We start from the raw sequence: 13,645 nt of genomic DNA, 5'->3' as shown, positions 1-13,645 counted from the left end.
TGCGTAAAGAAAATTTATGTAGGAATCTGTTAACTGGTATTTTAATAAATACGGCATTTGCTTTTTTACTTAAACCACAGGTGCTGTTGAAAAAGGGAAAAACAACATAAATTACATGAATAACTTTATTGAAGCAATGTTGTTTTGGGAGAAATCTGAAGGTGAAAAGAAGGTAAGAAAGCACTAATATTTCTAAGTGCACTCTGTGCTCTCTGAGAGACTAGTGAGCATGTTGAAACTGACCCTTTTGATGATTATTCTTTGTTTTTGAATAAAAAATAATCTTTTCAAAGATAATAAGGCTTGGTAACAAGAAAACTTACCTTAAATGTCATTTGACTAAAATCTGTAGTCCTCAGGAGGACTGCAAGGATGTCATGAGGTTATGCAGGAAGACAAGTAGAAAAGTCAAAGCCCAAACAAATTAATCTGGCTACTGCTGTAAAAAACAATAGAAAAATGTTTCTGTATGTACATTAGCAATGAAAGGAAGGCTAAGGAGAATCTTCATTCTGTATTGGATGTAGGGGGAAAAATAGCGACAAAGGATGAGGAAAAGTCTGAGGTACTTACTACCTTCTTTACCTCAGTCTTTAATGCTAAGACCAGTTGTTCTCTGGGTACCCAGCCCCCTAAGCTGGAAAACAGGGATGGGGAGCAGAATGAAGCCCCCATAATCCAAGAGGAAATGGGCAGTGACCTGCTATACTGCTTAGACACACAAGCCTGTGGGGCCTGATGGGATCCACCCAAGGGTACTGAGGGAGGTGGCAAAGTCCTTGCTGAGCTGCTTTCAATCATTTATCAGCAGTCCTGACTAACTGAAGATGTCCCAGTTGGCTGGAAGTTAGCATATATGGTGCCCCTCTACAAGAAGGGCCAGAAGGAGAATCCAGGGAATCACAATCTGACCTCAATGCAGGGGAATGTTATGGAGCAGATCATCTTGAGTGCCATCATGCAGCATATGCAGGACAACCAAGCGATCAGCCCCAGTCAGCATCAGCTTATGAAAGCAGGTCCTACTTGACTAACCTGGTCTTCTATGACAAGGCGACCCACTTGGTGGATGAGGGAAAGGCTTTGGATGTTGTCTACCTGGACTCTAGTGAAGCCTTTGATATGGTTTCCAGCATTCTCCTAGAGAAACTGGCTGCTTGTCTTGGATGGGTATACTGTTCGCTGGGTAAGAACTGGCTGGATGGCCGTGCCCAAAGAGTGATTGTGAACGGAGTCAGTCCTGTTGATGGCTGGTTTCAAGTGGTGTTTCCCAGGGCTCAGCACTGGGGCCAGTTCTGCTGAATATTTTATCAATGATTGGATGAGAGGATTACATACACCCTGATAAGTTTGCAGATGACACTAAGTTGGACAGGAGCGTTGGTCTGCCTGAGGGATCTGGACAGGCTGGACTGATGGACCAAGGCCAATTATATGAGGTTCAACAAAGCGAAGTGCTGGGTCCTGCACTTGGGTCACAACAATCCTACACAATGCTACAGGCTGGGGGAAGAATGACTGGAAAGCTGCCCAGCAGAGAAGGATCTGGGGGTGTTTGTTGGCAGCTGGCTGAACACTAATGGGCTGTGTGCCCAGGTAGCCAAGAAGGCAAATAGCATCCTGGCTTGTATCCAAAATAGTGTGGCCAGCAGGACTAGGTAAACTGCAGGTCAAATACTTTGGGCCCGTCATTACAAGACATTAAGGTGCTAGAGTGTGTCCAAAGAAGGGCAGTGAAGCTGGTGAAGGGTTTAGAGCACAAGCTGTAGTGGGGTGGCTGAGGGAATGGGAGTTGTTTAGCCTTGGAGGAAAGGAGGCTCAGGGGAGACCTTATCGCTCTCTACAATTGTCTGAAAGGTGGTTGTAGTGAGGTGGCTGTCAGTTTCTTCTCCCAAGTAAAAGTGATGGGACAAGAGGAAATGGCCTCAAGTTGTGCCAGGGGACGTTTAGATTGGATACTAGGAAAAATCCCTTCACTGAAAGGGTTGTCAAGCACTGGAACAGGCTGCCCAGGGAAGTGGTTGAATCGCCATCCCTGGAGGTATTTGAAAGACCTGTAAATGTGGTGCTTGGAGACATGGTTTAGTGGTGGATTTGGCAGTCTTAGGTTAACAGTTGGAATCAATGATAATAAAGGTCTTTTCCAGCCTAAGTGATTCTGTTCTTTCAACTTCAGACAGGCCATAGGGTAGCTTTCATAAGATGTTTTGTTTTAGGGGGTGGTTTGTTTACTGAGATTTTCTAACAAAAAAATTGAACAGAACAACAAACTTCTGTTGTTCTTAATTTGAAGCACATCTTTGAACGTGTGGATTAACAGTCTTTTTTGAAGCAAACCTCCTAGTCATTCCTGTTTTATTGTGCTTTTGTTCATGTCATGGTGCAGTACTGAATCAGCCAAAATTGCCTATCTTTGGGGTTTTTTTAAAGAAAATTAACTGAAACTGGCACTCTAAGAGCACATCAGATGTGCTTAACTGAATACTTAGTTTACCAGATCATTCTGGACTTCCTAGATGAAGTTTTTGCAACAGTGTGTGATTTGGGTTCTTGGTATAAGCTGTTGCTCGCTACAGATCTGCAAATGATAGTCTCTGTATTCACAAAATTACTGTCAACTAAGTTTTGCATGACTCGTCTGTGTATGCATATGTCTGTGATGTGTACCTTAAGAATTAATCTAGTGTAACCAGTATTTTGCCACCAATCTATATATGTGCTTTCTAAGAACTTACTAGAAAAAATTGCTCAACTAGAAGATCTGTGTGCCAAGAAGGAGAAATTTATTCAGTCCAATAAAATGATAGTTAAATTCCGTGAAGACCACATTGTTCGCTTGGAGAGATTACATAAAGAGGCTGGTGGAAGTTTGTTGCCAAAAGAGCAAGATGATCTCCTCCATGAATTGAGAGAGGAATTGCAGACACTCAGAGAACAGGCAAGTCTTTGGTTTTTCATTTCTAGAAAAATTTTCCTTTGTGACAATAGCTCATATAATGGAGTTCTGTGCTATGTAGATACAGGCTTTTTAAGATGGGCAGGAAAGAAGAGGATTGGTGGTGGGTTCCTTTATAGAAACATCTCAAAGGCATGGAGGTTTTTCCTATGGAAGGCACAATGGGTGGGTTTAGAGCTTGTGAGTCTGCAAAGAAAGGCTAGTAAGGGTGATGTCGTGGTAGGAGCTTGCTGCAGCCACCTGATCTGGGTTAAGTAGAGGACTAAGTCTCCTTTAAGCAACTTGAGGAAGTCTCCAAATCACAAATCCACATTCTTATGGTAGACTTTAGCCTCCATGACCTCTCTTGAAAGGGAAAGACAGCAGGATGCAAGCAATACAGCAAGTTTCTGAAGAATAATAATATGGATGATAGATGGGCCTATCAGGGGTGGTACAGTCCTGGAGCTGTTTGAGGAAGACAAGTAGCAAAGTACATACCTAAGGCTTCAGGAGAGGAGGTTTCAGGTTATTAGGTATCTGGCAGGTGTGGTATCATTTGTGGGGCAGTTTTGAAGAAACTCAAAGAGCATCTCAAGAGAGAAGGCAGATTCTTTAAAAAGTTTCCTCCAAGCACAAGTAGGAAAAAGGAATAGATGTATTGGAAGACCAGCTTGAATCTGTAGCTTATGACTGAGCTCCAAAGTGAAGGTGGGGAGGGAAAAAGTACAGAAGTCAGGACAATCATTAAAGGACTATAGAAACATTACTATGGCATGCAGGGACAGTGTTAGGAAAGCTAAAACTCAGTGTTGAAACTGAAAAGGGATGTCAAGAGCAGCAAGAAAAGCTTCTACTGCTTTATTACCGGTAAAAGAGTAAACACATAAAATCACTGTCTTTTTTTTCGAGAGCAGAAGGGAGTAACAAAGTTAACAAAAAAAAATGGGGCAGTTTTAACCACTGTACAGAATACCTTTTTTTCCTCTTTCATTACAATTTAATGCTTATTAAAGAGTAGAGCAACAGCTAGATATGTATAGTGCTGTCTGGAATATAAAACCTGTTGAATAAAATACTGCTTATCACAGATGGAACAACACCCACGAATTGCAAAGTATGCCATGGAGAACCATAACCTCAGAAAGGAGAATAAAAAACTTCGTTCTTTACAGTCAGTTAAAAAAGCTCAAGAAATTGATGCTCAGACCATTGCAGAACTAGAACGAGCTTTTCTGGAAGCTTCAGCCTCAGAGAAAAATACTGGAGGTACAAATATGCTAATGTTTTTTAGCTAAATAAGTTTACTGTATTTCTGTTATGCAGCATAGCATTGAAAATGTTGTCTGTCTTGATGTATTTTTGCTTTCTTCAAAGTGGTACCTGAAGACTGATAAAACAGATTTACTTCATTTTATTCACATTGGCCTTCAAGCAAATACAGTAATAGGGAATTTGGATTCTTGTTGATTTTGTGAACGCCATCCATAACCTCATTTTGTTGTCCCTAGTTGTTATGAAGACTGCCATAATTTTAACTATCCTACTGGTTTTCATGTGGACTGTTGCTAATACCCATTTTCTTCAATCTCAGTTACTGCTGTACTGTTCAAAAGCCTACAACTGCTTTCATTTTAGTAAAACGTAGAATATTTGAGCTACTCTGTCTGATTTCAGAGTGTTTATGTTTGTTCTTTAGGTCATCATTTATATTCCAGTACCATATCAGTGGAAGGCAACTCTCTGGCATCTGTTGAAAGGCTGAAAGCACGCCTGCTACAGACTCAAAGTGAACTGGCAAGTTCAAAACAAGAATATGAAGAATTTAAAGAGCTAACAAAGTGAGACAAAACAGCATAGAAATGTCTTTAATAAAATGTCTTTAAATAATTACTTATATTGAATTTTAAAAGTTAGTCTCAGATGCTGAATATAAGTCGAATTATGTTCTTTGCAAGAAAGAGAGGAGGGCCAGGTCAAGAAAAATGGTGTGTAAGCAGCATATGTTCCTGCTGAATTATGTTACTCCCAGACTAGGAGACAACCATGATGCAGCCTCCAGCATGTCTGCACTGTTGCAGATTTCTTTGTCTTTCTGAAAACTCTTCTTATGCTAAGATGCAAAACAATGCTTCACAACATGCAGGAGATGGACATACTCTGGAATTCTGATAGGCACCTGTTTAACGGGACAGGGAGAGTTTGGCTTAGTTTCCATGTTGAGAGAGTATTTCTCAGTAACTGAAATATTAGAAATGGAAGCAGTGACAGGAACTAAGAATTGATGGGTTTTGGGTGGGTATTTTGGGGTTTGTTTAGGGCAACAGTAGTTTTTAATATAATCCCTTTTAAGATTGCAGTATGTAATAAATGTAGAATCCAAGCTCGCCAGAAAACTTTGGCTAACCTGTTGGTTAATTTTTTGTCTCCAGAGATTTTTAAGGTGGCAATAATACCTCTATCTTGAGACTTGTTACTGGAACAGAGATTTAATTCAAATTGGAGCAAAGACATGGTGTCAGTAGTTCATTCATTCTATTTGCTTTGGCATCTAAACATGGGATACAGGTTTACTTTGTCCTTACTAATGTAGCAAAGAATTTATTGTCACTGTTCTCCTTGAGGGCAGCACAAGATAATGTGAAAGGCCTGAGTAATACCCTCAGTGTATATAAATTCATACGCGAGTAATACATGGCTTACCTCGGTCAACCTCATTTCTGAAAATTTCAGGTCATGTTACTGGAAATAAAAGAAAAATAATTGCATTTCCAGCAAACACAATGTAAAGCTGGAAGGCAAAAGGGACCTGATTTTTTTATTATATTTACTTTTAACTTGTAACTAACACTGTTGCTTTTTATAGATTTCAGTGAATATAGAATGTAAATCTAGAAGCATTGAGCACAAGATAGTTCCATTGCCTACCCACTTCTTTATTTCTCACAAAGTAGCTTTGTAATGTCCTATTTGCTCATTCAGGCAATTGTACGAATCTGTAGTTTTATTCTTGGATTTCTGTGTAGCAAATCCTATTAACTTTATAAATCATAATGTTACAATCTACTGAGTTTATCAATTCAGCAGTCCATCTATTGTTCTATATCATTAGTTACAGTGGCTTATTTATATCTGCATATGACTTCATTTTCCTGCCCATTCAGTGTACTCCTATTTTACGTATTCCGTGGTTTGTGCATGTCTTGCTTTACTATCATTACTGACATTTTCTTAAGTAGAGTGCGCTCAAACAGAAGCGTGGTTTTAAGCCTCTGGATTTCACTAAAATATAAACTTGTTCCCAGTTTCAGAGTAACTGGATGCTTAATTTTACATGCAAGTGTAACTATATGCTGTAATGGAATAAGTAGAGTAAAACCTAACAATTTCATAGAATCTAGGTATGCTAATTTTTCTGTTGTCTGACAGCAGTCAGAACTGTCCCAGAAGTTTTGTTTCAGATGCTAAATTAAAACATGAGGGAAAGTGATAGCATTAAACTGCCAAAAGATGAAACTTGTTTCCTTTTGTCTGTAAACTTTGACCCTACAATTATGTCAGTAAGGCTAACTGTCACAGTAACAGCATATAGCTCTGCAAAATACCTAATGAAAACTATTACTAAATTTCAGCTCAACTGTGGGATTTCAGTTAAAGTACTCTTAGAGGGCAAAATAATCTTAAGAGCACTACAAAAAAAAAAACTCTTTAAAGGGTTTTCTGTAATTCTGGCAAGCCGAAGTTAAGACTTATCATATAACGATAACTTCTAAAAGCTTAAAACCATATTGGTATGGGTGATATCACTTTCTCATAAAAGGAATTGCAGAGCTCTCGGCTTATTTCTTACCCTGTAATGGATTTTTTTCTGACACATTTACTTATCCATCTGCTCACTTCATTATGCAAGCACAAATAAGCTTCTTAGCTTTTTAATTTTTTAAATTTTTTTTTTTTACTTTTTAATATGGCAGTGGTGGCTTTCCTCTTAAAATAATGTATTGCAGTGTTTGGGCAGGAGTTCAGCTTCAGTTTGCTCATTGGCAATACTGTAGCTTATTCTTACTGATGGAGTGATTTTGACAGTAAAAAAAATACTTTCTAAACAGGAAAAAGCATATGGAACTGGAATCAGAGCTTCAATCCCTTCAGAAAGCAAACCAACGTCTTGAAAACATTCTGGAGGCAACCAAAGCACACAAGCGCCAGGAAGTCTCTCAGTTACATAAGCTACATAGAGAAACTCTTAAGGTATGAGAATAAGTTTATCTATAAACCACACGTACTTACTCCTGAGTTGTGTGAGAACATAGACTTTCATTTGTATGATTCCTTAACCTGACCAGTGTTTTGGTCTGTAATCCATATGTGATTGCTTTTTTGTTCTGAAATACTTACATAATGATTGCTACTGTAATCAGATGACAAATCTGAAAAAAGTGTAGTGGTTTAGAACTCACTACTTTGAGCACTTTATTTCATTATTCTGCTTATAGGACTATGAAATACGATAACAAAGTCTTGATTTCATTTTACAGTTAAAATAAAGACTGCTTTGTGATCTCTATAACAGAACATAACCACTCCAACAAAAGCTTACCAGCTAAGATCTCGCCTAGTGCCGCGAATAAGCTCAGAAATCTTAGATTATCATTCTGAAGATATTCAGTGTTCTGAAGAGGTGATGGATGGCATTTTGAAAGAGCCAGTTCCCCCACAGCTGAATGAACAAGCATATGAGGCCATCACTGAGGAGCTCAAAGTCACACAGGTGAATGTTCTGGATAAAAACTAAAATGTATATGTAACTTCAGAATAAAGCGAGTTTTGGCATGAAATAATTCCCCCTCACCAACTATATTTTAATTTGCATGGGAAACTGAAGTATTTGATGAATACTTAAGGCTTTGCTAAACAGTTCTCTAATTATACATTTTTACATAAGAGGATTTACAATGAAAATACTTAAATAGATTTAAGAGTGGAATATCGTTAGTAGTTTAAGATGGACGACGGGATATTTACTTTTACTGTTTTAACCTGATAACTTGTCTCTGAGGAAGCTTCTTTATAAGTCTCTGGTAACAACATTTGGAACAATACCCAGACTTGGTACCTAATACTGTATTATTTGAAGAAACATGCCAAATAATGCTTATCCACCACTATACCTTAATTGTCTTGTATCTCTCCTAATGAGCAGGGAAGATCTTCCGTCATTTAGAAGAGTGCTATGGTTATCTAAATCACTGTCTCAAAGCTGGAACTAACTTCAGCGCATATAAAATCCTGGCACAACAGCCAAAACCTTCTTTGATGCTTACCATAGTGCAGAGATCCTATAAAGAATTTAGCTAGTGTATATTTTGAAAAACTTTTTAAAGCCTTATTTCTCCAAAATAAACATGTGTCTGAAAACTAAGTGTTTATTGCATTCAGTCCTTGTATTCCTTGATGATTTTCTTGCGTTCTGGCAGTTTAGCAATAGGAGAAATCAGCTGTTAAGGTAGCAGTTTATTTTCGGGTGTTCTGTTTCTGTTGGTTCAGGTCATAAAAAAAAAGTAGTTGACATTTTTATACTTAATATGCACAGACTGCCATATAGCATGTGAGAATAACTTGAAGATGTGTGCTCTGATTTTTGTCTGTTGTGTCACAGGAGCAACTGAGAACAATGCAAACGAAGCTGGATGAAGAGGAAAGCAAGAATATAAAACTCCAGCAGCATATTAATAAACTGGAGCATCATTCTGCACAAATACAGGAGGTGAGAGAACAATGTAACACAGCAAGATATATATGTGAAGGTGGTATCTACCACGCCACACTACTGTGTCATCCAGTGAGGTCTGTGTTACTGCGTTTTGACTTAGGAAAACTTCCACAGCATTGTAGCTTAGGGCTGTGCAGGAAGACGAGGACTTAGAATTGTAGAATAGTTTCAGCTGGAAGGGACCTTTAAAAGTCATGTAGTCCAACCCCCCTGCAGTGAGCAAGGAAGATTCATTTAACATAACACCACAGGTTTGCAGTTTTTGTTTGTGTTTTAAATGTTGTGATTCTGAGCCTGCTTGATCTTAAATATAAGCAAATAAACTTTTAAGATGTCTGGTCTTGCTTTTGACCAACTTCATGATTTCTGGAAAACAGCAATAATCACAAGGAAATTTAAACTTTGTAATGCTGAAAATACTGCTTGTTTCAGTTGGAACTGAACTGAAATGTCCTTACTCTAACAAATGTTTACAAGTCTTCCTTAATCACTAGGTTTGATGCAACAGAAAAGAAATCAGACCTTTATTCTTCCCAGATCAGTCTCATTTCTGGTAGCTCTTTTCTAAAGTAGATCTCAGCTCCTAAGCTGTGGGTTGCTTTTAAATGCAATTTTTGGATAAAGAAATGTCTTCAGTTATGTCAAAAATTTTTTTCTTGGACTTCTAGGGCTTTTAAATTCACCAAATAGTGAATTTAAAGAAAAATGCATCTAGTATTTATACTCAGTTGGTGAAATTCTCTCCTACATTGTTACGTTATTGTTACAACTCTGTGACTAAGCCAATCCTATGTTTACTTCAATTTAAAAATTTTCCTTCTCAAGCTTCTTTCATCTGAAAGGAATGACTGGAGTAAAGAGCACCTGGAGCTTCTTGAACAGATAAAATCACTTGAAAAACAACTTCAAGACAGTCAAAGCAAGACTGATAGTAAGTCTGTGTAACGCTGAAGTTCCCTGTGAAATTTTGAGTTGTCTTAACATTTTTAGTCAACAATAGCACATGCTGAGTAACTACTGGGCTTGTTAGTTGTACTGATTTCACTTTTTAAAATTGTTTGTTAAAGAAAAAAAAAATCCCTAGTGCTTGCAGAATAGCTTTTCCCTGCCTGGTCTTGCACAGTGTACAATATTTAAAACTGTTCTCTCTTCACTCTGAATTTGAAGGGAGTACAGGATACAGTATTTAAAAGAAAATATTAACTAAAAATAAAGGGGAAATCCTCTATTGATCTATGGAAATGCAGTGGTATTGTCTGGAATGTTTTTGATTCTGCCGGTTCTCTTTAGTTCTTAGTGTGTTATTGACCTTTTCCATTTACAAATCCTTTTTGTGTGTGTGACCTTCAAGGTAAATTCCACTGATAAAGTTGACTTTTGTGAGACTTTCCCAGGACATTCTGTAGCATTACATGTCCTGTATCTAGCACAGTTTTCCAAATAACGTGTAAAATATTTGTTTGGGTTTTGACAGTATTGAAAAGTGAAGTCTATGACTTGCGCATTGTCCTTCAGTCTGCAGACAAGGAGCTGTCTGCTGTAAAATTGGAATATAGTGCCTTTAGGGAAAAGCAAGAAAAAGAAATGAGTCAGCTGTCTGGTAGACATATGGATGTACAGTTCCAGCTGGACAGTGTCAGGTATGTTGGTGGCTTGGTAAAATGCCTTAATCTCCCTTCTGGATGCATCCAGAGACTTATTTCTCCTCTGAATGTGAACTTTTACATTTTACATCTCTTATTTGAGGTTATTTTGTGTTTTTCCTTCGCTTTTTTTTCCTCGATTCTTTCCATGCCTGTTTCAGAGCCATGAGGGGGAACACTGTGAAACTGGCAGAAAGAAAATAAAATGAGACTTCCTTAATTCTGGTTTGCTAGAGCATTTTCCCATTAAGTAGGATATACCTATAAACTTACTGATCTTGAAAAGTGAAGTGAATGAAGAGGCATAGTTTGCTTGGCGTTTGTAGTTTTTGGTTGGGTTTTTTGTTGGGTTTTGTTTGTGGCTTTTTTAATAGAGTCTTAAAAATTAACTGTTACTTCCCCATTTGGTCACATGAAGCAGGTGACATAATGATGCTGCTCTAAAAATACAAGCACAAAGAAACTATAAAAGTAACCTGAAGTTTGACTAGTGAAGCTTGAAAAGGTCACTACATTGTATGCAATAATTGCCATTATTACTGGGAGATGAAAATCATTGAGGCTTTTAATCATTAGTGTGATTTAGTTATGTTGGGAGGTGGTGGTGGTAGTGTTTGTTTTGTTGGGCTTTGGTTTTGTGTGTGGGTTTTAATTTTTTCTTTTTCCTGGAAACCTTAACTACATTATTGCATTACAGTAGGTCATGTCTTAGCTGAACTCATTTTTGAGTGATGCATTGTGACACTGAGAACCTGGAATTGAAATTAAATGTTGTGATTTCATTAATGCCTTCTGTGTTAGCAGAAGTACTGACTATTTGGAGGGTATTCTTTCTATAGGCTCTCCATTAATAATATGATTCATAACACTTGTTTAGCAACTCTTTACCCCTTTTGCTTTTCACTTCAAATAAATTTTCAGGGCAGCAACTTAGAAGGAAATAACCCAGACTTGCCCAGAGTAGAGATTTTATATGAGGTGAATAACCTAGATCTCAACTAAACAGATATAGGTACTGAGGATCATTCTAGCAGTCTTTTGTCCAATAAATGGCTAAATTTTTTTTTAAAAAAATAATATAAACAATATCAAGATACAGTGCAATTTCTATAGCATTTTGTAAGAAGTAAATTATTTCTAGGGATCAGAAAGAATACTCTGCCTTCTCTGCCAATGCCATGTAAATTTTCTGTATCTTTCATAAACTTGGGGTTTCTGAGCTTAAAGTTATTTGTCAGTCACTTCTTTCTAAAATAACTGTACTCTGCATATTATCTTAAGATAGTAAAATACAATTGATCTGGAGTATTTTTATTATGAAACAAACACTTAATATTGTGGGTGGTTTTGTTTTTGTTTTGTTTTTTTATAAAGGCTAGAACATGAAAAGATTCTTGAAGAAAAAGCAAGCCTGCAGGATGACTATGACAATTTGCAGGAAGTAGCTAAGTTTGAGACAGATCAACTGAAGCAGCAACTTGAGGACAGAAAACAAGAAGAAGAAGCACTGAAAACTGAGCTTTGTGTAAGACACTCAAGGCTTTGAAAGGGCTTTATTATACAATTACTCATGTAATCAGATTGTTTAATTCCTGTGACTGTACCATTGCTAGTAGATTCCACAGTAATAGGTTTCCTGGTGACTTCATTTGGAAGACATAGCAAGAATATTTTTAAAAACTTGGTGCAAGATTTTTGCAGTTACAGGCTACAAGAAATATCCAGTAGCATGGTGAAGCAGTATGTTTTTAGGCTGAAGAAATTGCTTTGGAAATGTTGAGGGAGATGGGTTAATTAGTAGATGCATAAAGAAACTGCTTTGGAAAAGAATCCTAACATCAAAACACTGGTGACCTTTCATCTCTGTACTAGCTTACTTATTCTATCTTTACATAGTAGTTTCTTAAAAAATTTTGTAGTGGATGTGATCTTGTTAAAATGATCTATGGCTTTTTGAGGTGGATCACTGTCCTGCGATTTAGTTGATGCTGTCCTTGAAAGCCTGTCAGGCTGCAGTGACCGCAAAACAGCAGTAAGTTTGCTTAAGGGCTTCTGCAAATGATTTTGCCTGCTGTTCTGCAGTGTACGCTGCCTGCTCAGGAATTTTGCTGTAAGTTTTCCTTTTCAGTGTTTAAAGGAATACTGACAGATTGAAAATTATTATTTTAAATTCTTTATAATCTAATATCTTGAACTGCTGGGTAGAATTTGAAATATTTGAAATCCCCCCAAATTAATCTACAGCTGAAAATTCTAATTTCTCCCTTCAAAGCCTTGGATATTGAGGAACATTATAGCTATATGAAATTATTAGCAATCTGCTCTTTTCATCTGCCATTGATTAATTTTTTATCTTGTCCAGGACAAAGCTGAAGATCTTTGTTTCCATTTAAGGTTTTGTGAGGCTTTTATTTAATCATCTTAAGAGTCTGGTTAGATTTTTATTTTGGTTGAAATTATTCTAAAAGGCCTTATATTGCAAATTGTTATAACAAAGTGTATTTTGATATTCTAGACCCTTTTGAAACTCATGAAAACACAAAAAGAACATATTGAAAAACTAACGCTACAATTACAAGAACACAAAGAAAACAATTCAAAGTGAGTTTTGATTAGTGGTGGGGTGTATTTTCATCTGACTTCATTAGTTTTGTCCTGTGCTAGGTTTTGTATTCAGATGGGGATCCTGTTTGTAAAGGTGTTTTTCCCCAGCTGGGTGGAGATAATTACATAATGGGGTTTTTTCATTTTATCCAGCTTAAAACAACGCTTCATTTTAATGCATGACTAATTTCAATATAACTATCATTTGTCATGTCAAAGATAAAGTTCCACTACCAATAGCTGTGTATGGCTAGCAACTAAATTATTGTTCTTTTTTTATAGCACTGAGAAAGTGACAGTTCATTTTGGGAGTGTTTTTGTGGGGGGGGGGGTTTAAGTGCAAATCCGAATAATGACTTGATTCTTGTTAAAGCTCTATAATTCTGATTATATTTCTCACTAGAAATGTTTTGTTCTCCAGGGAGCTCTTGAAAGTAGCTGAAAAAGCACAGGTGGAGAAACCGTCCTCTGAAATGGTGACACGGTGTGAGCAGCAGGTACAACAGCAGAGCTGAGTGTCTAAATCATGTGTTCATGGATTTCCTTGTGCATGAATAGCATTTTTTTTTCTGGTGAACTGACTGTGCTGTTGATTTAACAGCAAAATAAATGTAGAGTTCTCAAGTTTCAGGTTGTTTTGTTAAGCTACTGCTTTATTTTTCTGGTAAGGTAAACAGCTTAGATCCTTCC

The 13,645-nt window shown here is 37.3% G+C and overlaps 1 protein-coding gene across 2 annotated transcripts in view; it reads left to right on the top strand.

Annotated features, from left to right (window-relative positions):
- Window positions 1-13,645, top strand: part of KIF15 (kinesin family member 15) — a 39,694-nt gene that overhangs the window by 12,416 nt on the left and 13,633 nt on the right. For both annotated transcript variants that reach the window (XM_005443175.4, XM_055709407.1), the window contains exons 12-23: window positions 81-172; window positions 2,729-2,938; window positions 4,027-4,204; window positions 4,635-4,776; window positions 7,045-7,186; window positions 7,509-7,706; window positions 8,595-8,702; window positions 9,534-9,639; window positions 10,183-10,348; window positions 11,726-11,876; window positions 12,867-12,952; window positions 13,377-13,452. In XM_005443175.4, coding sequence (XP_005443232.4) covers window positions 81-172; window positions 2,729-2,938; window positions 4,027-4,204; window positions 4,635-4,776; window positions 7,045-7,186; window positions 7,509-7,706; window positions 8,595-8,702; window positions 9,534-9,639; window positions 10,183-10,348; window positions 11,726-11,876; window positions 12,867-12,952; window positions 13,377-13,452 — 1,655 coding nt within the window. The remainder of the gene's footprint in view (window positions 1-80; window positions 173-2,728; window positions 2,939-4,026; window positions 4,205-4,634; window positions 4,777-7,044; window positions 7,187-7,508; window positions 7,707-8,594; window positions 8,703-9,533; window positions 9,640-10,182; window positions 10,349-11,725; window positions 11,877-12,866; window positions 12,953-13,376; window positions 13,453-13,645) is intronic.

Source organism: Falco cherrug, chromosome 4, assembly GCF_023634085.1.
Source record: "Falco cherrug isolate bFalChe1 chromosome 4, bFalChe1.pri, whole genome shotgun sequence".
Taxonomy (NCBI): domain Eukaryota; kingdom Metazoa; phylum Chordata; class Aves; order Falconiformes; family Falconidae; genus Falco; species Falco cherrug.
The sequence above is the reverse complement of the archived record's forward strand: the minus strand, read 5'-3'. Positions and strand labels throughout refer to the sequence as shown.